The 27,012-nt window shown below is 43.2% G+C and overlaps 1 protein-coding gene across 1 annotated transcript in view; it reads right to left on the bottom strand.

Moving 5' to 3' along the window:
- The window catches only part of DENND3 (DENN domain containing 3), a 372,298-nt gene extending 356,336 nt beyond the window's left edge, over positions 1-15,962 (bottom strand). The window contains exon 1 of the mRNA XM_069220830.1: positions 15,278-15,962. Within this exon, the coding sequence (XP_069076931.1) occupies positions 15,278-15,361 (84 nt within the window). The 5' untranslated portion in view covers positions 15,362-15,962. The remainder of the gene's footprint in view (positions 1-15,277) is intronic.
- Positions 15,963-27,012: the final 11,050 nt, after the last annotated feature.

Raw genomic sequence — 27,012 nt, 5'->3', positions numbered from 1 at the left:
TCAAAGGCACTTCAGGTTTCAACCTCAGAATAACAAAACAGCCAAGTTAGACCTGCAGGTACTGAAACAGCATGATGTCACGCTACATATGGATCTTAAAGACTTAACACAGGTATTGGGTCTCACAGGAGGCTCAAATCTTGCCATAAAATGTGCACACGCCCTATCTTCAAAATGTAAAGATGGTCTTTGAAACATTTTGAGTGGTCTATCTTGACAGTCATTCTGTGTGGCTTCAAGGATAATGCTTTTTGATCAAGAAGACGAGCCGCACTAAATCCATGGTACATTTCCTCAGGTGAATTTCTAATGCTTTGTCTTCGGATCCAATTTCTAGGATGAGGTTATAAATGGTTCATACTAGTGTACCAGACATCCACCTTAATTTAATAGGGTTTCATAAGTTTAGAGTCTGCGTTTACCTCGACTCTCCTGAAAGCTTATTGCTCACTTTTTAATTTGCATACTTGCCTATTTCCGGGTTTGCTTTCCTTGTACATTGCAAAGTGGATGGCTCACGCCAGACAAGGAGAATGGCACCCACTAATTTCTTTGCTTGTATGGTTCATTTTTCTAACGCCTGCTTTGCTTTTATTATTAAACTTTTCAGTTCGGTTCCAACAGGGAGCCAGGCTCCGACGCCGGGACCTGCTGGGCTCCGCTTTTAATTCCGTTGGCCACGCTTTCTTTAAACGATGCAACGCTTTATAGAGGCTTAGCTACTTCTGGCCATGTCTGTCTTCAATTGAGGCTTGACGGCAATTTAAACAAGCATTGGTAAAGCCAACAGGTCTATACAAGAGCTATTGGCTTTGGCAATATGTTTTGCCATGTTGCACACCAGTGTGGCTGCTGTTCAGCATGGCTAAATGTTAATGGCGTGGAGGGTCAGAGTGGTGAAGTAGAGTGTCAGAGTGGATTTGCTGGAGTATCTTAGAGTGGAGTAGGGGGAAGTAGTGTGTCGTATAATTAAGTAGAGTTCAGCGTCCGAGAGTGTCTTAGAGTGGAGTGGGGTGGGGTGGAATAGGGTGGACTGGATTGAGGTAGTGGGGTGGATTGGAGTAGGGAGGGTTGGATTCTCTACAGTGGAGTCGGGTGGACTGGAGTACGGTAGGCTGGATGAATTGGAGTGGGGTGCACTGAATCAGGATGGGTGGGTTGGACTGGAGTAGAGTGTGGTGGATTGGAATGGTGTGTGATGGGCTGCAGTGGGATGGATTGGAGCAGGGTGGACTGGATTGGGGTAGGGTGGGATGGATTAGACTGGCGTGGATTGCTATGAGGTAAAGTGAATTTGATTGGTGTGGGGTGAACTGGAGTGGCGTGGGGTGGAGTGGACCGGAGGGGGGTGGATTGGATTGACTGGACTAAGTGGGCTAAGTGGACTGAATTGATGTGGGGCGGAATGCACTGACTGGAGAAGGGTGGATTAATGTGGACTGGAGTGGGGGCTTGGGGTGGTGTGGGTGTTTTGAGTGGAGTGAGGTGGATTGGGTAGCAGTGGACTTGATTGGAGTGTGGTGGGTTGGATTGGACTGGAGTTGGGTGGATTGAATTTAGGTGAGGTGTATTGGATTGGAGTGGGGTAGATTGGACTGGGCTGGATTGGTGTAGGGTGGGGGTGGAATGGGGTGAGATGGACTGGATTTGGGCAAACTGGATTGGGGGGTGGATTGTTTTGGATTGGAGTGGGATGTTTGGGTTTGGAGTGGGGCAGGCTGTTTTGGATTAAAGTGGGGGAGATTGGAATGGAGCAGATTGAAATGGATGGGAGTGGGACAGATTGTTTTGGACTGGAGTAGAGCAGAACAGACAGGGGCAGCTAGTTTTGGATTGGAGTAGGGAAGACTGGATGGGAGTGGGGCGAATTGTTTTGGATTAGAGAGGATTCGGGTGGGGCAGACTGTTTTGGATTGGAATGCGCAAATTAGAGTGGGCGGATTGTTTTGTACTAGAGTGAGGCAAATTATTTTGGTGTGGAGTAGGGCGAACTGGAGTGGGGCACATTAGATTGGGGTGGGTTGGGAGGATTGGAGTAGGGTGGACTGGTGTGAGGTGGGGCGAACTGGTGTACGGTGAGGTGGGGTAGATTGGGGTGTAGTACATAATTATGTGTTAAAGCATCATTTCAGATATTATACATAATAAAGAAACAATGTCCCTTTGCAATGTTTAGAACAAGACAATCTTCATCATTTGAGAACAGCGCCCACAGGTGAAAACAAAAGAAAAAACATGAGTGCAAAGTGAGAAAAAGATGACTTTGCCAAATAAAAGAAAGTTAGCAATAAAATATCAAACTTAGCAATTGTTTGTCCTGCTGGGTAAATTTTTCCATTCACATGCTTTCTGTCTGCAGGGCACTAGAAGTTAAAAAAGAACAAAATAGTACCTCAATCACGTCAGGAGCAGCAGACAGGCAATGATTAGGTTGAATCAATCAGTGCTTGGTCCCAGCTCTACACAAAGGAACAGAAATTATGTTTGGGCTGAAATGACGAATTACAAGGCTGTAAGGAAGAGTGCCATGCAAGCCAACGAATGGTAAGCGACAGCCAGGCTTCAAGCCCTCTACTGTACACAGAGCCTCGCAAGCAAGACACATGTGCTAGTGCATGCACTCACATGCCCGACCCTACAAAATGGCGTGTGGATCCGTTCAGCAGGCACACTGCTTGCACCACAAAGGCAAGACAGTCTGTGAAAGTCAATGACAGACAACAGCCATGCAGTTCCTTAACAGTTGGGTGACCCGGTGGGATACCAGGTAACTATCTTTTATACTAGGAAAATCTTTTCAGCACTTAAGACACAACTCGAGGACATTATTCTACCACTGGTCACGCTAGATGTGGGGAATAACCTGCTGCAATTAATATTTAAACCTATTCGGTCTTCATTGCATTGTGGTATAGTAAATGCTCATTATTTGGGGAAACATGCAGACGAAATGTGCAACCTTATTAACCCACTGAGGTTTGATACCTTTTTTTTTTCTTTATACCAGAAGCATGGACAACAGATGCTTTTCACCATCCCTACCTTAATTGCAAGGGTGGCGACTTAACTATCATTGCAACATCGTCTATTTAGTACTACTAATTAATATAGCACTCGACCCATTTGACCATGCAGAACTTTTAAGATTTTGCCTGAATCTTTCATCAGAATTCTCAATCACAGGTATGTGTTGCTACCCACCAATCAGAAGCTACAGCAGATTAACTGAACTTCACTTTGCAGCAGGTGCCTTCTCCTTCATCCTCTGGGTGCTGATTTACAGGTATAGGAATTCAATAATTGGGTTTCTAATGCACTTGAAAAGTAGCTCCCCTTAAAGACAAAGCGGTCTTCTAGAACACAGCTGATCTCTTTGGAAAAAAGATCTCTCCAGCTTTAACCATATCTGTTCAATAACTGTTGCCTCTTCAAGCCTCTATTTCATCAGGATCACGTTTGGAACCATGTTCCACAGAAGATCTTCAAGCCAGATCTTCCAAGCCTATCAGAGGCACTTCTTTGTCTCGATAATAAGTCCTCTTTGCTTACAAAAGGAATTGAGCCCTTCTCTCTAGAAGAAGCCTTCAGCTGACCGAGCAGCATTGAAGAATCTTAGGTCAATCTTCTTGCTTCCTTACCCTATAAAGATTCGGAAAATGGTGATCAAACAACACCTATCTGTTTTTACTAATCACAATAATGTGCTAGATGTAACTCAGTCAAGTTTTCGTTTTTACTTCAGTTTTAGATTTACTTCTAATCAGAGATCAAGGTAAGTCTTTTGGTCTTATTGGATCTATTACGCCTTTTGATACCATCTCCCATTACCCTCTGATCATTCAATTGACCAATGTTAGGACTCGGGTGCACATTCTAGCCTAGATCAAAACTTAAATTACAGGTCACGGCTAAGCAATTTTAATGATTCCTTTCCAGTCCAGTTTCAGGGTTATACCATATGGCATACCCTATGTTATTTTATCTTTATGTCCAAGATTTTGCTACACTCATCCGCTCTTTTGCGGATTCTTTTCTTGCAGGACAAAAATATGGGGAACAGATTATTACATTTGGTGATTGTATGTCATCAATTGTTGAGTGGATGTCCCAGAAGTTCCTAAAACTGAAGAGAACAGATAAATTGGATATCTTTGTCATATCTGGTAGCTAGACTACCCTCCCCCCTCAATACGTAGGAAAGGGGTCTATTTTGATCAGATTTTCTCAATACAGAGAAGGTATCTAACCTAGCCACCACATGCACCATCTTTTACGTAGAATACTACTGTTCTTACTTTGGTCCTCCATTCCAGCAGTGGTTCAGGCAGTTACAGGGTCATCAAATTTGTATCACGAGAGGTCTCTAGATCAGTGATTCCCAACCTGTGGTCCACAGCCCCCCAGGGGTCCGTGACACATTCCCAAGGGACAGGCCTGGGCCTGCAGGAAGGCTCTTCTCCAGCCGGGGCCTCTCCAAACACATGCGTATTTTCATAATAATTACTTCCTTTGTGCAGCAGTATTAAAAGCACTGCAAAGTTTCTTGTACAGCCAGCAGCTCTGGGGCAAAAATAACTCTGGTGATTAATGCACTTACTGGAGAGAGATGGGGGTTTTGTCTAGTGGCAGTTTGACTCATCTAAGGTAGCGCAGATGTTTAATATGCCTGCTGCAAAGAACATGCATCATGCAAAGAACAGTATTTTATGTTCATAGCACAGTGGGTTACTGCTTTTGTCATGGATATTCCTTTGTTACTGTGCAGTTCATAATTTACAATTGCAATCTAGCTCAGTGAGCTACGAACTGCCATCAAAGAGCTGCATGCAAACTGCATGGCACAAATTAGAAAGTTATGGTTTAACCCCTAGTCTTTCACTTTCCTTATGGTGCTAAACATTTGCTTGCATAGAAATACATTATTATTAATATTGTCAATGCTAACCACTGTGTAATTTTCTGAATCCGGAGTTTGTGCTTCTCCAGACCAAACACTCTTAGAAAATGCCTAACAGTGTGGATGACGTGAATTCTACACCTTGTAGCCCCAGTAAAGTGCTCCAACACCATACATTGGTATGAGAGGTGCTATAAAACAAATTATTTACATGTGACAGAGAGGTTGTGGAGAGATGAGGCCCTTATGGTTTTATTACCTTTTCCTACCACATATTTATATGAAAAAGCTTTCTTAGTTCTTATGTACCTAAAAAAAAAAAAAAAAAAAAAAAAAAGTTTGGGAAATGTAGAATATGACTTGACAATTCAGCTTTCCTAGTCAAGAGATGCATCATCAACCTTCCCCTTAACATTTTTTCGATTTTTTGCATATTCTTTCAATATAAAATAATTAGATACTTATTAATTTGAGTATTTGGTGTGTACTTGTTTGTGAATTACTTTTTTTAATGTTTGAAATTTAAATCATACAAATTGCTTGGGGGTCTCCGGCTTCCAGTATTGAGTCAGTGGGGGTCCTCAGGAGTCAAAAGGCCGGAAACCACTGCTCTAGATCTTATTTAGGGGCAAGAAGTTTTAATGTCTATTTTGTCTGAAGGCAAATAGAGAGTAGTTTCATCCTGGGTTCCCAGCCAATCACATAGTCAGAAATAGGTCCCCCATCACGTTTCGTTGTGTGATAGTTTGTGATTGGTTAAAAGATCATGCCTATACACATTAATGCAACTGGCTGAAGGGGATCCTGATCCTAACCCCCAGGCAAAACGTTCTTCTTAATGGTGATTCATTCCTGGGGATGGGCTTAGTTGCACATACAGAACTGTTGGTGGCAAAACGTGACTGCAGAAAAAGCAGCCCGGCCTGTCATGACTTTTCTAAATGTCCAGAGTCGCAGACTATGGAGCGGGACAACATAGCTCCCTTCAGCAAACTTCCAGCACTGCCAGGTAAAGGGCTGAAGGATGGGAATGGGCCACATTGCCGTCTGGCTGAGGTTTTTTCTTCTGCATCCTTTGGTGTAAACCCTTTGCTTCCCTCTTGGTCATCTCACCGATGCACCTCGGGCTCCTCTGCTAGCACTTTATTGCCCTGGACCTCCCAGACTAATCTTAGGGCTGTCCATTAGCCCCTTCTCCATGGCGCTTGCATCTACACTGGCCTTTCAAACCTGACCAGGTGCCTATATTAAGCTCTCTGATCCCCCACCCCTTCTCCCGGCCCTCTTTGGGCTTGGTGCTTGCACGCATTCTGTACAAAAATGTTTACAATAGGTACAAGAAAATGATGGATTCTACTTTGTCACTACACCAGCATCAGTGAACGAGATGGAAAATACAAAGGGGAAAGACAGGCTATACCTTTGGACATTTTCTTGTGCTGTTTTCTTATGGTGTAGTTGCTACAGAAGCCAGACGTACATCATCTTTACGGTTACATATGCTGCCGCCCCATTTAACTCACCAAAAGGGTCTATAAGAGTTTCTGTGCAGTGCATAGCATGCCTTTGTGGAAATGTAGGCAGTGTGATTTCTTGCAGAGCTGGAGGGCATGAGAAAATCAGTTGAGGAATTATCTGCTAAAGGGTAGTCTGCCAATCGCCCTCACAAGGAATAGCGTATGTTAGGGTCTCAGTGGAAACACTATTTAGATCCTGTTTACCCGATAATGTAGTGCTGTTTATCAATATTAAAGTCTCATTGTTCACCTTTCCATTCTTTTTACATAGTGCTTAATACAGAGGGTTAGCTTTTATCTAATGAGCATTTGCCCAAGGTCACACATTGTGGTTTAATGAAGTGGGGGAATCCGAATTTTCGCGTCACTGATTGACAAGTTCTAATCTAGTTACTAGACCCGATCTCTAGTAGAAACTGGTGCATTGTGGTCGCGGTTGAGCGATACCTTCCTGGTGCTCTCTCCCATCAGTAATGTTTGGCTGTGCATTGCTTTCAGGCTCCAACTCCCTTTCTTGGACTCTAAGCTCGGCTTTTGCATTGCATTTGCCTTCTCTCTACCCAATTCTTCAAATAAACTAGAACAGCTAAACCTTGCACTGTAATACCCCTTTAATGAGACCACGGAGTGCAGGCTTTCACCCGAGACAGGCAACACAAACTTTTCTTCTATTCGAAAATATCCCTTGCAAAGGCTGTTCTTTTTGCAGAAGCTACTAATCTAAATAACTTTAAACTTTCTCCGGAGAATCAAGAATCACCAAGTAGAGAAGCCGGCAAAGAACAAAGCGAGAGGGCATTTATCTAAGATGGTTTACAGCGACTGTTATCTTTGTTCAGAAATTACAGAAAAGTACCAACTCTGTCCAATCCCAGATGGACAGGAGGAGGCTGGAGCATAGCTCAGAGTAAAACCAGTGGACAAGCCTGTGTGTATGCTAGGCCTCCCCTTGTTCCCACTGGCAGGCCCTCAATAGTCCCCCCAGCATACTTCATGTCACTGGCCATTTTTTAGCTGACGGCTCTTTCAAGCACATACGGCTTATTGTGGTGCCTTGCATTCGTCAGGAGATTTTTACTGCATGCAACTGTGTACTTCTTCCTAGGATCCCGCTTATACCAAGTTTTACTTAATTTAAGGAATAGTAGTCTTGACGTTCCTGTTCTTGAAAGTTGACACTTATTTGTTAAGTGGGCAAGGTCACAAATGTTTCCATCACTATAATGTCTATGCAGGTCGTGTACAAGTAGGTCAAACTAGAATCAGTTGTTCTTTGACTTTTATCTGAAATTGTTTCAGGATTTTGTCAAACAAAAGCAAAAGGTAAGCAAAAAGTCTGTTCCATTGCCTCAAACAGAGTGATCAATACTTCTTTTCAGGACCGACAGTTCTGGCTGTCATAATAAATGGTGACCACTCTTACAACTGGCCTACTGAAACCAACACTCAGGTGTCCAGTGACAGCCACTTCACAGTATGCCGATCTTTTCCAAAGAAATCTTCAAGATTTACATGGACATTGTACAGGCTCCATAGCGTTCATCATAATTACTTAGGTTGAGTAGCACACTACTACACAGTGCAGGCCAATCGATCTTATAGCTCTTTATATTGAAAATGGAGGCTTCAGTAAACAGCATGGAAGTTGCCCACCAATCACAATGTTGGGTGTCGCCATGATTTGTTCTGTGGCAGGTCGGGAGCTAGCTTGGACTGACAAGAGAAGCACTTTAACTTGTTTGGCCCCGATACCACCTACTGACATGAGTTTAGTTTTCACATAAACCAAGGATGCAGGTTAATTGATCTCTATTCACAACTTCCAGTCCATGGTTTTCTCTGGCAGTCCTTTTCTATCCTCCGTAACACAGTTAGGTATTAGACCTGCTGAATATCTTACTGACTTCCATACCAAAAGTCTACCCTAATACTGGGTGGGATCTCCCTTCTAGGATGCTTCAGAATCATTTGAGATCCTGTGGATAGGATCTTCCAGTGCTAGGTGTAAGAAGGATTTGTGATTCCTTCACGTGCTCTGAAAGACAGACAACATATCTTATGATGCCCCCTTTGCTTACTTTTTCGTTAAGCCAGTAAAATTGCATAGCCTGCACCCAAGCTTTCGCCACAAAAAGGATACAACTGCCACGAGATGTGTTTTTCACATCACCATATTTTGCTGTGATGCCACAACCTCATAAGGCCTCAAAATCCGAAAAGCCATTCACTTGCACAATCTTGTTTAAACTTAAGAGATCGCAAAGACTCCACTTTTTGTATGAAGGTAGGATGAAGCCTCATCAGACAAAGCCTGACCTTTAGCACAAGATATGTCTCCTGCCATTCAGCAAGGGGGCTCATGTAGATGTCATATATCTATTATGGAATCATCCGTTTAATCTTAACCTTTAAAGATGCCACTGTGTCATGCGAGTGAAATTCAACTACTGCAAATATATTTGAAATGGGCATTTGATGTATGTGCAATGTATGCATTTCAGAGTGTTTAATGGATTATTTCACCAAATAATAAAGCATTTGTATTGTGGAGAACTGGACGATAAAGTGGAATATTCCAATGCTAAAATTAAATAGATATTTAATGATGGATACATGGCCTCACATGAGCCCCCTTGCTTTGCGACAGGAGACACCGACCAGCATTGATCTTGTGCTCCAGATGTTTCGATCTAAAGGGGACTGAAACCTACAGAGCAATTAAGAGTTCAAGATTCATCCAGCTCTCTGCCAGCAGTCACTTGACCTGAAAGATATGCATGCATAACATTTATATTCACCTTTGATTCCTAGCTGGAGCCCAATTGTGTGTATATAACAGCATGATTCGGGTTGTGGTTTGTATATATATATATATATTTTATTTTCTTAGTGAGTGATTTATGCCAAAACATCTCATGTAAATACGTAAAATTATTTCTCCGACTGTGTAATGTACGTCAATTCGTAATACACACCCATCTCCCAGTTTGAAGTTTCTCTGAGTAAAGTGCTCTGGTGCTTGGAAAGCTGTCTACACTATTTAAAACCTCAAGCTCATTCCCTGCTGGCCCAACTACATGATTTCGGCAGTAGGTGGGACAAGTAGTTTTCTTTGAAAGGCAAGTAGATTTCTGGAGCTTTTATTCCTTTGGAATAATCTTTTTTCCAATAACTCCACACTCCCACAGTTATAATCAACCGGCTAGACTGTTGTAATTCTCTATTACTTGGAGCTCCTATCTACATCATCAACCTTTTGCAATGGTTGTAAAAGCACAGTGGCTTGCTCAGCTCTTTTTTGTGGCCAGATGGCTAGAGCTGGCAGTAAAAAGATCAAATCCCAAATTGCAGCAATTATTTCTAATCTCATACCATGCAATAATCTCAGTACGAAATAAAAAAGTTGTCTCTGCTGGTTTTGCAACAAAGCCACAAAACAGAATTATGCTATTACTTAAACTTAGACCACCCATCATGCCTCGTGCATAACTGGGTTTTACGGTGCATTACTTGACAAGCTGCAAACAAACAAGTAAATAGCAAAACTACAAGTGTGAGAAGACAGCCTTCAACACATACTTGAGTACACGGGTTATTTTTAATCGTCAGAAAACTGCAGTATCTGTACAAAGAGTCAACAGCTTGAATTCCGGATATGGGGGAAAAGGCAAAAAAAGGTACTGCTCACTAAACTCTCCCAAAGAAATAACTACTGTTTTTGTCAATCATTCTTACAAAATGAATATTGGCATACAAACAGGCCTTTGCAGACATTCCACTCTAACATCACACAAAAATTGACATACAGGATTCACTGTTCATGAATGGCATGTTGCTGTTAGTTTTCTGTACCTGCTTAGAACGGCAGGGAGAAGCCTGCGAGCATACAGGAAACTAGGCCAGTGTCTTGTGGGTGGGGTAAATTGGCAAAGTTTCATTGAGTGGAATTACATTAAACTTCCACGGAATTCCGCAAAGGGACAGCGTGGTACTGTACATGGCGGGAAGAGTAAGGGAGCAGTTCCTCTGCGTTTGAAAATAACTGCAGATTAAAGTTTGATCTGCAAAGGTTTTTAAACAGAGGGCCTGCTCCCTCTTTCAGCACGGTTAAAAACACTACAGTGCTGATTTAACTCCGCCATTACATGAGTAACACAGAACTACTAAATTACTCAGATTCCGCTGTCGGAATTAAAAATTCTACTAGCTTGATAAGCCTTTCCCTGTCCGGGCCCAAAACTGTTCATAACGTGTTACTTGCAACTCCCGTCTAAAATGATCGTGACTGTGCCGGAATGGGTTCTTGTTCTCAAAAATAAATTATGCTTTTTATCGGACCATCAGCTAACACACTCAAAGCAATGTGCTTTTATTCAGGCTACTTCGAACAGGAAGCCATGTCTACCTAGTCTCGGCTCAGGGGTTCCACGGCAAGCAACATGTTCTTATAGAGGCAGAGGCTGCATCCCCTCGGGTACTCCTTCTCACAGATGTTTTTTCTTCAGAAACGCCAGGGCTGACGAATGTCAAGTACAGTCTCGCAGGGAAGCCTCGCAACGCCCACTTAAGTCGGGTAGCACCCTTCCCACTGGCAGCAAGAACTGCCTGGACCGGTTGGCAACCTCAAGTGCACTACCCGACATTGAAAAAGCGCGCACATTTGCAACCGCGCATCTTTGTTGCTTGTTCAATGCCATCCTCTGTCAGCGATGTAGCGAAAGGCGTTCTATTAAAAACGGCCCATTTGGTGTTATTTTAGACTTCCACAAAGGAGCGTTGCCAACGGGTGCCGGAAAACTGCACGACCAAAAAATTAAGAAAAAAAAAAAAAAAATAGAACCAATCCTTCTTCCATAACAATTCCAAGAACGAGGGAAAAAAACTAAATCAAAGTAAACCCAGTCAACGATACTGCTGATAATATGCACTTAAGTATAACGTTTTCACATATTTTTCAAAAAATCCCAGTCAGATGCGGGTTGGTTTGCTAATCAGGGAGAGGGGTTATTGATGTTACATAAGGAGATCCCACGTGTTTTAATGCCTCATTGGTCAGGCACTAGCCCTCCAACAATACCCCTGCCCACAAGAAAGGCGAAGAGAGCCAGGCTCCGAGAAGATCAGCGAAAACAAGTCAAACCACTTTTCTCCAGACGTCAGGCAAGCTCCTCCATGAACTACTTCCCTTAGGGCGGGAAGCCCCGATGTCAAGAGTCTGCCAATTACAGCATTCCCCTCAACCCATTCTGGACAAGTCTGAGATATGACACTTATTTTTGGTTTAATGGTAAGGATAACCTTTATTACACGATTAATCAAAATAATTTAAGAACGTCAAGTCAATATAAAACTCAATAAATTATACAATAATAAAAAAAGGATTAAAAGAGAGTCGTCACTATTAATAAATGGTGGAAAAAGCAGTCACATGCAACATTGTCCTCAAGACAACCAGAGTGTGCACAGATGCAAATTTCTTTAAGAAATGGAGTTGGTGTTTGGCCTATATCACATACACGTTAAAAGCCTTACAGGGGTCCTTTCAGATGGGTTCCCTGACCCCCCTCCCCCCAATCATAATACTTCCATTACCTACTCAGTTGCACCTGATCCAGCTATGAAATATTGCCACTTCTACTATGTTACATAAATGTGTAAGCGCTCACTTCAATCCAGATATTGTAACAGAAGTGTAATGTGAATTCCTCACCACAGCTTTGTTTTTCTCCCTTTTGTGAAAACAATAAAAACATATGAAAACAAAAAAAAGCTTTACAGACGCAGAAAAAGAAGGTGAACCATTATATTACACAAAGCAAGACTTGCAGGCACTGATCAATATAAATTAAGCATTATATCATACCAAAGACAGGAATTAGACGGATTAAATTGGAAAAAAATGCCTGGAAATCCACCGTTCATAGCCTAATACATGCTTATGGTGTCTGGGGTAAGCAGCTCCCAAGATTAATTTCTCCAAAACACGGGCAACTACAATGGAGGTGTGCATGAACTGTGGCTCACTTCTGAATTATGGTGATAAAGTCTTATTTCAAGATGTACAGACTTTAGATAATAAAATGAATTTGCCGCTTTTGCTTGAATCACTGATGTGGGCTGCCTGATGAAATCCCTTACCACAACCGTTTCTGCCTCAAGATGCTCATGTGGGGTGTGCTATGAAGTCTGCCATGTGGAATTAAGCTACAGTACTCCCAGGTAATTTTACATTTAGAGACACTATAGTGATTTACAATCTATACTAATTCTCAGGTCCCTCTGACCCTACCAACAGACCCATACTATCCAGGATTATCAAGGGATCCTACACTGACCCCCAAATTTCACACAAGTTGGAATAAAAAAAAGTATATTTAAAACAAAGCGTCGAGTTGTCATGGGATACTCTGACACACCATTCTCAACCTTGAAGGGTTACAATGGGGTCCTTTACAAGGTCATCACAAGCCGGTGCAGCATAGGGTAATTTGCCCAGGCCCACTTTAGGTAGGGTCCTGCCTGCCAGCTCTGCACAAGTCAGCAGAAGATTACTAATGCCTATTAAAGAGAGGATATCCAAACCTAGACATGAAAGAGAGGTTAGACTATTATTTGGCGGGAGGAAGGTGCACACTGTCGGAGATTGTCCTGAAGAGTGCATTTTGAATCACTAAGATACTGGATCCAAAACAAGAGATGTACCAGAAAACAACAAAAGGCGCGTCATCGCAAGCAAATCACTCATTACAAAAATGAATATCACTGAATCCTGTGGAGATGTTACTCTGGTATCAAAAGTGCCATGGTGTCACACACTCCAAAGTGCCATTTAAACTGCTTAATATTTCACAGAACATATGGATCTTTCAAGTTAGGCGCAGAGTGGTGAAGGCCTGCAAAGGTGGGACAGTGACACTGCAGCACAGGGTCTACGTTTATTCATTCATAATGCACAAACAGTTACAGTGGGGGACAGTTTCAAAAGTGACAAATTAAAACAGGTACAGTTTAACTAATTAAAAGTCCCAACTAAGCTTGAGGCTGCCCTCATTCTTTGACACAAGAATCTTCTGGTCAGTGAAGGAAATTAGAGGAATTTAACTGTATCCTTATCCCCCCTGCCACAGGTATTTCTGAGACGGATCGGTCATCCGAACGACCCAGTGAACATGCTAAATCTGTCCCGGTGTAATTTTCCAAGCAGCGCCCACGTGTGGTCTGCTTTCTGTTAGGCGAAGCAAACTGCAGACAGGGAAGGGGGCTTCTTATTTTCACTTTCAGCTGAACCCAAAACAAATGACTGACTTACCGGGCCATCAGCCCTGTTTTTGCAAGAGTATCACCCTGGAAGGAAACTATCTGGGGCCTATCATGTACATGCCACTGCAATGAAGGGACACACGAGCCCACAGCTCGTTCTCACTTCACAGGCACTTGAAAGAAACTATGACTTGGAAGCAGGTTTTTGACTTTGTTCACACCACTGCACCCCACGTAAGATTTGTGCAGGCACTGTACAAATGCCATATGTATCTGTGAATATAAATTACACAAATAACTAAATTGCACTTACTTTATTTAATTATTTTATAGCACTACTCATCCCAGTGTATGGCGTCAGAGCGCTTAACAACGCACACAGAGAATTATTAAATCATACAAGTAAGTGTGTAAATAAGCGTACAGGAAATGTAACATAAGAATGCCTATTATGAGGAGTCATAGTCCATGCTTGGAGAGATTAGGGGCCTCATTACGAGTCTGGCAGTTACTTGACCGCCAGACTCGTGGATGGTGGTCGGACCCCCGCCAATGCGGCAGTCTGACTGCCACTTTACAACCTTGGCGGTCAGGCTGCCAGGGAACCACCAGCGCCGCCAGGATCAGAGATCCCGGTATTCTGGCAGTAGGTGGCGGTCCTAATCTGCCAGGGCAACACTGCCCTAGGGATTACGACCTTGTTCTCCGCCAGCCATTTAATGGCGGTAGCACCGCCATAAAAAGGCTGAAGGAGAACAGGTGCGGGGGGCACCAGCACTTGGCATGGGCAGTGAAGGGGCACCCATGGCCAGCACTCTCGCAATGTCTATGAGGGTGCTGGTGCCCCCTGTGCTCTATATATAAAAAATAAGTAGTAGCTATATATAGATTTTCAAATGCACCCTGCACTCTACAGCATTGCCTCCAGCTCGATTGCGAGCCGGAAACAATGCTGTATGGCATTTCCCACCATGCCAGCGGGCAGAAACTGAGGCTAAATGGGCCTGGCGGGGAGGTAGGCACTATAGCAGCAACATCCCCATTGGAAGTTCGGCAGACGGTGAAAACCGCCTGGCAAACTTGTATTGAGGCCCTATATGTTAAGAGTGCCTGGGAGAAACACAGCACTACATAACAGTGATCGGGGTTGCCTGTCCTATCAAAACTGTATTACTACCCAAGGAACGTTTCTTTGCAACCTTGGAAAAACAAAAGATTAAGAAAAAATAAGAATGCAACCCATGACTTGCAGTTTGCATGCAGCTCCCTGATGATAGTTCATAGCTCACTATAATGGAAAGATTGCGCCTTATGAACTAGACCGAACAAAAGGATCTGTGACAAAAGCAATAACTCACTTACATATCCTTTGCTCACCTCAGAAAATGTTCCGAGAGAAAGAAAACAAATAACTCACTCATCGGAAGCAAAATGTCCCCATTGGGTTTTCTAAAAAAATTGCACGTCTAATAAACATATTCTAGGTTCAGGCAGGTCGGAAAAAGCGAAATAGAGCTTCCCAGGCGGCGGGCAGAGAGAGGCTAATATAGCGCTTCGAATCAGACGCCTGGCAGCGGGCAGCGCCGCGATGCGCGTCTCTTACCTGAACCCCCTGCGCGATGCTCTCTGCCGGGGCGCCCAGCAGCACACACACCTCCAGCACGGCCGAGGGCAGGAGCTCCTCCATGGCTGGGGCAGCGCTCGCCTGGCACCATCAGCGCGGGCACGCCGCCGCTCCCTGCCGGCGCATGGCACGGCGCAGGTGGGCACAGGCGGGCTCCGGAGCAGTCTCTAAGTGCCCCGGAGCATGTACCAGTCCCAACTGCTGACGGACTCCAGGCACCCCGGCCCTGGTGCAGACACTTGTTGAGACGTTGCTTCAGCTCCTGGTCTCTACGGCAACCGCCTCGCTCAGGCGAACTCGTAAGACCCTAAAATGTACAACTTAAGCCAAGGTCCGTGTCCTGCCCGGCAGAGGACGATCCGCCCAGCTCCGCGGAACAGACCCTTCCGACTCCACTGCCTCACCGCGCGGCGTCCTTCTTCTGTGTCGCCGGAGACGCGGCGCAGGCAGTCCGTTTTCAGTGTCAGCGACCCCCTGAAGCTTCGCTTGGAGACGGCGGCACGCGGTTTGATGTCCAAGCTCGGCGTTGGGACGGGCACTGCCACGCGGCAGTTCCACCCCAGCAGACAGTGAAACCAGTCCAGAACGTCATCCTACGAGGGCGTGGCCCAGGTCGGGGTCAGTACGTCATAAGGAACGGCGAGGTGAACGTGCATCCTGCGGACTTTATAGCACTTTTCTCAAGATGGCGAGAAAGACACCGTTTCGGGGGACAGGTGGAAGGGAGTGAGGCAGGTAGCAGGTGCACGTGACTCCTGTTAATATCACTGTCAATGTACAGTACTCAGTGTAGCACATTGCCCTTTTTTTCCTTTATCCACACCTTACACGGCGGCACATAAGCAATCCCTCCCAGCTCCGAAAAGTCAAGGTCCAGATTGCAGCTCTTATTCGCAGATCTAATTGAAACTGATACTTCCGAGTAGGAATGAAGGAAGGAAACAATACGAGTTATTCTTGTTGCAAACAGGTATTCTGGGCTCCCGGCAATTAAAAAAAAAAAATATATAAAAGTCTATAGGACTACAAAAAGCCGTTGAGTCTAAAATTATAGCGCATACTATCGCAGAAGTGAATTGTTTGATTTGAGGAGGAGGCAGTGGCATGTTTTGCTGTACTTCAGATTCAGAGAAGACAGAAAGAAAGGAATTTTTTATTTATTTAATGCGTTTTTATATAGCGCGGACTTTACCCGAAGGTGTCAGAGCGCTTCACAATAGGCAAAGTAAAGATACACAAGGAGAAGAATTACAAGTGAGCCTGTTACAAAAGCAAACGTTACATTACAAGAGGCAATACGAAAGGAAAAAGTGACGTGTGCAGGTTACAAAAGCAAATAAAGTACGAGTAGAGGTAAAAAAAAAAAAAAAAAATAGAAAATTGCAGTAAATGGTAGACACTCAAAACACTAAAACAATAGTTACGCTACATGAGGCAGTGGTGGCCGTTGTGCATGTATCAAAAGCAAACAAGATATAAGAGGTAGCAAATGATACGTTGTAAAAGGAAAGGTGCCGTGTGCATGATACAAAAGAGTACAAAATACAGGTAGAGGTATAAGACTGCACTAAATGGCAGACACTCAAAACACAAAAATACCCTGGGAAGGCACTTCTATAGGCATGGAGAACAGAATTTCCTATAATGGAAGGACTTCCTTCAGAAAACAGAGGGCTTGAATTAAATTTGGAAGTGTCTTTGAAGGAGGAGAGCTTTGAGGTCAGTTTTGAAGGCCTGGGAAGAGGTGGTGGTCCGAAGCTGAGGCGGAAGTGAGTTCCAGATTCTCACCGCGTTGCCTGAAAAGGATTGGGCCATCGATCTTTCCTTCTTGAAAATGGGAGGTTCAAGCAATAACTTTTCTGCATTACGTGATGGTCTGGAGCCCCCAGAGAGTTTCAGTTTATTCACCAGGTAGCGAGGGGAGGAGGAATGCAAGGCTTTGTGGGAATGCCGAGAAATCAGAACTCTTAGTCTGAGTAATAGATTTATAAAGGCACTTCCTAAAGGCTCTTACAGGCAAAGGATAATGTGAAGTTTTGTGCCAAATGCAGCAACACAAGTACGCTTCTAAAAATAATCACAGCAGTAAAATAATAATGATAATAGAAACAAACCCAGGAAATGCACTACTTCAACTATGAATAATATATCTATATGTAGTGATTACATATTCATGCACAACGCAAAGATAAAAATAAGAATTAAACATGCATCACCGTGGGACTTGACAAAAAAATAATCTCTTTGCCAGCATCAAGTTGTGAACCCAAACGACCGCGAAAAATATAGAACTACCCACAATTGGATCCGAGCAAGGCGACACCTCCCGGAAATGTGTTCTGTCTAACCCCAGTCATCAAACTTCCCTTTTATATACTTTAAACAAGCTGGAGAGGACAATTCTAGAAATTCCCCTCCCATATAGTAAGTTGTTGTACAAATGCTGACAGTACCAGGTCAGTGTTGAAAGAGCACGTTTAGAGATTGGCCACATCCCAAGGTGCGCTCCCAGGACCAAACTGTTCCCTGCCGTACCATAAACATTCTCTGGTACATCCTTATCTCTCCCTCACTCCCCCATGTTATGTCCCTGCCTTGGTGAGAAAGAGCGAGAGGAGCGAAAGACATGTTGCATAAGTTGTGCACAGAAAAATACCTGCACCACCAATATGACGGTGTTTGAAGCTAAGCTAAGCACAAAATGGAGCCAGTGGTCAAGATGAAGGTGGGGGTAAAATGCAGATAGCATTACAGCGTGGCAGAGCGTCTGAGGTATTCATAGGTTGACCACTTAGCCTACAGGCAATTTCTGGACATTGCTTGTAAACATTAAAGACAAAGGGTCAAAACCCAGGACCAAAAATCGGTCCAAAGTCAATGGACACATCTGTGTAAGTCAAGCAATAATTATGAGTCAAGCAATAATAGTAAGTACGTTGATTGCTAACACCCAGTACAAGTCAAAATATAATTCATGCACTTTGTTTGCATAATAAACAGCAGCATTAAACATCATATGTAAATGTACTTATTTACAGATTAAAAACTAGGAAATATTTGCAAAATGTGACATCCAACATCAGGGACAGTTACCAAACAATCTTCCCCTTTTATGTTGAATAACATAGCTAAAAGTAGTGTTCTGTTGATGAACATGGATTTCCAGATCAATAGATCGTAGAAATGTCAAGTAAGTGGTTACTGCACATTTGAAGGAGAAAGGCTGTGTGTGTTGGTCAATGTTCCAAAGCCTCTTTGAGTAAGTTTAGAATACAATGTGTTTGCCAAGAATAATGCAAGAACAATGACACTGTCAAACCTAAAAACGGGAATGGGAGATGTAAAAAAGGGGCACAGACAACATTTTGAAAAATTCCACTCATACAGTCCTCATTCATCACACTAGGTATGTGCTAAACAGTGCACCACCATATCCTCTGGACCATGTGTCTCCAATCTTTTCTGTAACAAGAGCTACTTATCTTCAATAAAAATCACCCCTTGCTACTAATATTACTGATGAAGTAGTGACCACCCCATCCATGATTGTCAGCAGTAATCACGTCAGAGCATTAGGCAGGGCTGAATGCCTATACATAGGTAATACATATTAGCCATAGCTGCACACCCCTGGCACCAGGGTTATAATGTGAATAATACATCCGTCCAATTCAAATAATAGATTTAAATACATTTTGAAGATTCAACCATTTTTATCCAAACAACACCTTATGAGTACCGAAAACACACACATTTGTATTTAGAATATCTGCTTTTTAATTTTGGCATACATATAATAATTCAATAAAGCAAAAGCTTCTAAAGTAGTAGGCTGGGCTGAACACGAGAGAGCTACTCACAGGAAGCTGGAGAGCTACTGGTAGCACACAAGCTACTCGTTGGAGACACCTGCTCTGGGCAGTTCACTATTAGCCTCTGCATAGGGTACTGTTTTATTGAAACAACATAAAGAGGCAGCAGTTGGTGTTTTAAGTTTAGTTTATTGCAGACATAAGGAACTCATTTCGCACACCCCCTATCTCCATGAAGTCCAAGCTGCAACTGACTAAAATATTGGTTGGAAACCATGGAGAAGGGATGGCAAACTGAGAGGTCTCTCAAAAGTAAATAAAGTGCGAGACAAATACCTATTACAGAAACCAACCATAAAGTGTGCACTACAAAAGAAGGCAAAACATTGTAACATTACATAAGTCAACCATTACATGTACCTCCACCGGCAACACAGTTTACCACCGCATATATGGCACAAAACACTACCACTTGCAGAACTGTGCCCTACCTCCCACAGCATGTACAATTATAACATGAGGCAGACTACACTATCACCCTTAGAACCATGCACCACCATCTGTTTCAAAGTGCACCATCACCCACTGAGTAATGTACTTCTACAAATGGCATAGTGTACAGACATTCAAAGCACACTGCGATACTACGACAAAATAGTGGACACTAGGCTCAATTTACATACTGTCCATGTAATCAGTGTATAGTGGTTAATCCTCCATCATGAAGACATCCAAGAGAGCTAGACTGGTTGCTGGAATATAATTCTTGCAGTTAGTGCACTAAGTCATATTTTTAGCACAATGCCGTCTGCAGTGATCTTTCATGTGCTCTTTGATGATTTGGGATTTTGTAAAACAAGCTTTATGGCCTTAAAATGCTGACAGGGTCTTAACTGAAGTCTACTGTCTTGGTAGATGCAGCTGAGAAGGCTGCTGAGCAGAGTACAGGAGACCTATTTAGGGAAGAGAAGTGGTCTCCATGACTTGTGTAGCAGTTGGCAAACAACTCCAATAATTATGTGGTTGCTTGGTATAACCAGGGTCACTGGAATAGTGCAATTTTGCATCCGCAGCAGTTTCTGCAAAATTATGAATTTGCTGCATTTACCACAGAATCCATCTCCAACTGGATAATCTGCATATGTTAACAAAAAATTGTTTCTAACTCAAACAGTTCAAAAGTTACTGAAAGCGCAGCACCACATGTTGTGACAAACGTGAAGGCCCTTTGCAAAGGTTGACTGGTCATCTTTCTGTTGCTTATTATGGTATTTGGACGTTAAACCGGTACTAATGAGGTGAAAGGTTTGCCCACACAATTTTAGTATTTGTACACATGATAAAATAATAAATTAATTCTTTCAAAGGGTGTGCTGCAGTTTCTTGCAGCATTATTTGGTCCTCCTCTATGACATAATTTCACTGTCTCTGAGTATAACCTTATGACTGACAGGGTCCAAAGCTTGTCAGGTGCTCACTTTGATTGTACTATGAGAAGCCCAGAAAGCACAGTCAGTGTTTGAAGGCCTTGTGAGTTTCAAGCTACATCTGGTGTTTCTCACAGACTGTTCTGGTATTTATATAGGTAGCAGCAGCATCTTTATATAAACTTCCAAGCCAGGAATGTACCCTTGGGACACCTTGGAGGTGCGTCCTGCAAAAGCTAACTACCCTGGCATGGTTGATGACTAATCACAACCAGCATGCCACCACTACACAAGATTCCGGAACCCTGGAGTGAGCGATCATGCTCTCTGGGTCCCAGAACAAAGCCCTTACTGGGCAGAAGTGCTAACACACTTCCTCCCACATTCCCAGGAATGTGCACTGCTCTGCTAGTGAGCTTCAAACGGCTTACTACACTGGAAACTCGACTCCCAAGCCTGCTGCTAGCAGCAGGTGACTGCCCCTGTTGCAAACCCCCCACTTGTGGTGAGAGAAACAGCTGGAAAACACACAAAGGACTGCAGGTGCAGTTAGCCACAGCTTTCCCCACCCCTACAGTGTTGCATGCGAGGTGACCCCTCCATTTCATTTTCCTCCATCTTGCATGGAAGGAAAATAGCCAATCAGCTGTAGGGAAGTGACCCCTGCCCACAGGAAGTAGTAACTTAGTGGGTGTAGCCACCCTAAGGTAGATGACCCATTGGTCACTACCAGGTACTCCTCTGCCGCGTAGGCTCTCATTATTCTATTGAGACTACTGGAATTTGAGCAGCAAGATCGTCCACGGTGTGGGAGACTGAGTCTGACCCACAGTGGGTGACACCTGTCGCTTCGTAAAACTGGTTATTGTAAAAATAACAATGCGAAGCTGAATAAAAGATATCTAGGTCAAAGTGCACAGCGGCCTAGTGTATTAAACTAACGTGCATGGAGCTATAGCTAAAATGGCTACACAACATCCTCCCCTTTTCGGTTAAAGTGGTTGAAAGCCAAAACTAAAATGTCTTTGATAAAAAAAACTCAACCTAAGATATATAAAAACCAGAACAATTTTGACAAGTTAAAAGGACACACAAGCATACTACTTGGCAATTTAAAACATGAGCATGTGCCTTATAACAGAATTCAATGATAATGTCAATTTAGAAAAGTTCCAAATTAAGTACTAGCCATGGAGGACAGGAGATCTTCCACTTCAGCAGGTGACAGAACCAGAAAGTCGGCGCCAAAAATGATAAAGGAGCAAGTGTGTTCCATAGCCCCAGTGTCAACCAAGATGGCAACTTGTGGAGTGCCCATTGACGAGTTGGTGGCAACTTCCTCCAGGAAGGGTAACTCGTAATTAGCTTCACGTAGCAAACGCAGCCTCAGTGCGCATGTCTGGAAATGAACCCTCAGCGAGACCATCAACAGAGCAGCATTTATTGCTGGGGGGCGCTACTGTGAAAGACAAACTTCCAGTGCATGTTCTAAAGAGCACCAGAGGCACCAGAACACAGGCTGCACACAATACAAAACCGGTCTGAATGACAAAGACCAGTCACATTCCAAATGCTCCTGGAGTGTTGCTCCCAAATGCTGCATCATACGTTCACGACACAGCTGCGCCGATGGGAGCAGCGTCATTTGTCCTCGTTGCGGCGGGACAGCCATTGCACATAAACAACAGCGACAGCAGTATGCCAGCTAATAAAGCCAAAGTTATCGGAAATCCCCCCAAAATACTACAGAAAATTGAGTGGATAGCTAAAGATATCAAACTGAATATGGAGGAAAAGGTGTGAACAGAACCAACAGCTTTGGAAAAATGTGCTATTCCAGTCGTGCTGGACGCATTAAATATTCATCCCACGAGTTCACCAAAGTGTCTCGGAAAGTTCGTATTTAACAGGGACTCTATTTCTGCTGACGACCTTGCCACTTGAAGTGCGTAGGTCTCGCGTGCAGATGTAAGGGCCACATGCTTTTGAAACAATAAAGCCTTGAGTCTACTTAACTTGCCAAAATTCACGTTTGAAGTAGCAATGTAAGGCCAGATATCAGCTACCTCCTTAAATTTAGTGGGGGGAAACAGTACGTTCCCGCAGCATGTAATGACCTTAGAGACCTGAACAACGAAAACTATTCCGGCTCGCATGCCACAACAGTCTTCACTATTGAGAAGGACATAGCTGCCGTTTGAAAGCACATGGAACGTAGGTCTAATCAAGGGGACTGGAACTCCCTTAAGATAACAAGCCAAGTTTGCAGCAGAGGCGTTACACGCCCCATGCAAGGACAGCTGTTTACAAATCATCGAATGGCTAACTGAAGTCTTGCATTCACTGCCGCTAAGAAAGACTTCTTTCATGACATTGAAGCATTTGTACGAGAAGGGAAGCTCCCACACCTCATGGATGTAACTATCTCCCAGCTTTTCATAACTGCCTACTGGAATGTCTTTTAAACAGGAGGTGAATTGTAGTGTTGAAATAGGCAGATTAATAACCCCTTGTATTAACCACTCAGCTCATGGTATTTCGGCCACGGTAAAAGGCAACTTTTCTAATTTCTCAATGTTAAGCATGACATAAGTCGCTTCTTTTTTAGCCATTAGTTGTTGTTGCCGCGTTAGATTAAAAGAAGAAAATATCTCCCTTGCACTGACGTGCTGCCATGGAACACGTCCCGCTTTCAATGTTTGAATCGTCCAACCCAACTGCATAATGGACCTGATCTGGCTCTTTCCATGATATAAAGAAGACATATCAGATTGTATAATATCTATAGCAGAAGAGACAATGTTGTTAATTGTATATACCTGGTCGGACAGGTGTTAATCACATTATCCACAACAGCTAATGCCTTTTTTAGATTTTCCTGATCTATTTGCCTTAACCGGGCAGAAGCATCTTGTTGGGAAAGTTTCCAAATCTCATTATATATTGCATATAAAAAACGCTTCTTACGTGGTGTTCTAGGGCCTGACAAGTAATCTTGTAAGCCAGTGGAGTTAGATAGGAGATTGAGGTATTCTTTAACCGCGTTCAGTGAGGATGATTTTAGCCACTGTTGGCATAATTTTCCTACACTATATGTTGTAATGATATCTGCATGCTCTGGAGATATATAGCGAGGGTCTGGCCTACTCGTCCTAAAATCCAGAGGACTTAATAAAACGTTGATGACACCCATTGGTATCTATTGGCCATAATAACCACCCGCCTGGACGTGTCAGTGAAGCATTAAATGTACCATTCTGGACCCACTCATCAAGCTCATCTTTAGTTGCATTTGTGTATTTTTGCCATTTGTTAAATTTTGCAGGGGCAGGTATACTGGGCATGTTTAATTCCCTGATTGTTGCTAAGCCTAAACAACTCGTTTGTTTTACTGTTTCATTTAAGAAAATCATTTGAACAGGAATAAGACATGCTCTAAACAATGTTTCTTTTCCCTTAATTTGCCAATTTTTAGTTCCCCAGACACTTTTCAGATCAATTGATTTGGACCAATATTCATAGCCTTCTATAGATAGCTGGGAAACAAAGGATTCCGAATATATAAATTTTGTATTGGTCAATAACGTGTATATCCTTAGTAGGTGGTTCCTTAAAGTAATATGACTCAGCATTCTTTTGGTTGTGCCCAGAAAAATATGCAAACTTTTCAGAATATGTTTTAGAACTCCCTTGCGGTGGAGTTGGACAATGTTCCCATTGCATGTAATTAAATAGCATTTTGGGAGTGCTCGCTCTATGTATGAAGTGGTGCCCATAATAATTATAGCAAAACATATCACCATAATTTTCTTTGAATTGGTAAACATCTTCGTTCTCAAAGACAGTATAATATTGCAATTCTGTCATCATAGAATCAACTGTTTTCACATCCCAATCATCAGATACAATACCTGGTATCACTATATCATTCATTGATAATTTGAACACATACAGTATTTGAATAATTTCCGTGGAACCATATATATCAAACATTACTTAGTCCCAAACAATCCCATCAGGAATTGGCACTTCGGAAATGTTCACAAAGGATAAATCTCTTCGGACTTTGTGTGACGAAAAATGTTGTTTCAAAACCTCCTCCACTTGTTAAACTCTTGTTCTTTCAGGAAGAAAATGACCATCTATCAATAAGAAAAAGGTAATAACAAAACCAATCCAAAGTAGAAAGGCTAGGACAGTCAGAAAACGCCATAGATAGTTCCATGGAAAAATTAAATACATTTCTTTAAGCCAAATGATTAGCTTACGTGCACTTGACAAGTCAGTTGTCGAAGATGCGAATGAGTCTGAGAAATCATAGTTGAAGTCAGCAAAATAACCAGAGGCAGTTCGTGCAAATGGCAGAGTCGTTGTCAACGGTGGAGTTGGTGTTTCCTGCGGTGGCACACTATAGACAGCGCCATCCGTTTGGCTTGAAGTCGAATTGACTTGGTCAAATGTTTCTAAGTTAGTTGACGTTAGTGGAACTAATACAAGATCATCTTCCACCCTCCCAAGCTCGGAGAGGTGTCGGTGTTGGAGTAAACAACTTGTAGTGGAACTTCTTCGCCAGTAGTGAGAGGGATTTGGGAATTACTGGATGTTTCTCTTGGTCGGCTGTGCAGGATCGGCCACATGGTGTAGTTTGACATTGTCAATGGATACAAAACGATTTTCTTTGGCATCCGCCAGCGGTGGTAAAGTAACATTTCTGGTACCGTGTATCCCTAGCACAGGGACTGGTACTCGATAAGAAGGGCCAAATTCCTTTTTCACTGTGACTTTTTCATGTACAAGATCCCCAACTCTGGGAATCCAGCCGATAGATGTTACTGGCACATCCTTAATTCCTGTCGAGGCAGCACTTTTGGAAGAATTATCATCACAGAACTGTTGCAAGTCCTGTAAGACAGTGACATGTTCATTTATGTCAAAAGGTGTTTCTGCTGCCTCCACGCCAGGACCATCAAGATCCGGAACATACATTCGAGTTCTGAACAGGCACTCATATGAAGTACGACCCCCCAGGGACCTTCTAAGCAGTTTATTTAGTGCTCTCTGGACTCCATACAGGTGATTAAGCCAACTACGACCCGTACCTAAGACTCTGGCTGTTAAGGATTGCTTTAAATTGCAGTTTAATCGTTCCACGACACTATTTCCCTCGGGATGAAATGGAGACAAGTACTGGAGTTGGACCCCCAACGAAGCCATGGTGTCCCTGAATGCCCTTGAGGCAAAGGCAGGGCCCTGGTCCGGATGGAAGGCCGCAACTGCATATGTACAGATAAAGACTCGCAAATCTTTAATAACAGTCCGAGCGTTAGCCGAGCGTTGTGGCCACACCCATACAAATCTGGAGCATAAATCAACAGCGACTAATATATATTTGTATGCACTATCAGGTGTTAGGGGACCGCAGTGGTCCAAGTACACACATTGTAACGGTTTGTTTGAAATTAAGAGGGGTGTCTGCGGCGGGCATTTGGCAGTGGAAACTTTTATTTGTTGACAGATGTCACAACAAAGTACATACTGCTTAGTCACTTTCTAGAGACCTGGCCACCAATAACGGGCCTGTAAGATCGAAATTGTAGCTGCCACACCAGCATGTGCAGATGCTACCCCCTCATGTGCTGCTTTAATCAATTGTGGTCTTATGTCTTTGTTAGGGATGTCTCGTACGCCTACGCCTGGTATCTTAACTTCAGTGTTCAGCATACTTCCCATATGATAATGATATTTGTTAGGAAATCTTTTAGGATGGGGCGTACCATCAGCCGTAGCTTTCACGGCCACCCAAATGCCTGCGTTTGGTTTTGAACTCGAGCAAGTTACTGCAGCTACAGTGGCTACTGCCACTGCTGACTTTGTGGCTTCATCAACCAATGTGTTTCCAGCAACATGTATTCCAACGCAATGGTGTCCAAGTGTATGTACAACATAGACATTCGGTAGTGTCTCTTTCAGGTCAGCTACTTTCCCCCACAGTAGTCTGTGTTTAATGGTGTTTCTGAACCCATTCTGGTGCCAATAATGCAGATATATTCATTAAAGGACTGGACACAGTAATATGAATCACAAACAATCAGCGTAGGCTGTGCCGGATCCGTGTGTTCCAGTGCCATCAGCAGAGTTTTTAGCTTAGCCAATTGTGCTGTACAATCCCCTAGAGTCTGTGTAAAGGTATGTACAGGACAACATTTATCCCCTTCCATATAGCCACTTACGACTGCGCAAGCAGCAGAATATTGATGTTTGGTTCCAATTGCAGGTTGTGCAGAGCCATCAGTTTACATGACTCTATGATACTGATCAATAGGCAAAGTATTTGCTGGAACTGGATATTCTACTTCATATTGTAGGAATTCCTAGTTTGTAACTTTGGGTCGAATATGTAGTCTACATCAGTGGCTGTCAGAGACGTAGCCCATTGTATCCAACGTGGATGTAGTGCTTTTGCGTTTAGAACGCT

The sequence above is a fragment of the Pleurodeles waltl genome, chromosome 2_2 (genome assembly GCF_031143425.1).
Source record: "Pleurodeles waltl isolate 20211129_DDA chromosome 2_2, aPleWal1.hap1.20221129, whole genome shotgun sequence".
NCBI classification, from domain to species: domain Eukaryota; kingdom Metazoa; phylum Chordata; class Amphibia; order Caudata; family Salamandridae; genus Pleurodeles; species Pleurodeles waltl.
The sequence above is the reverse complement of the archived record's forward strand: the minus strand, read 5'-3'. Positions and strand labels throughout refer to the sequence as shown.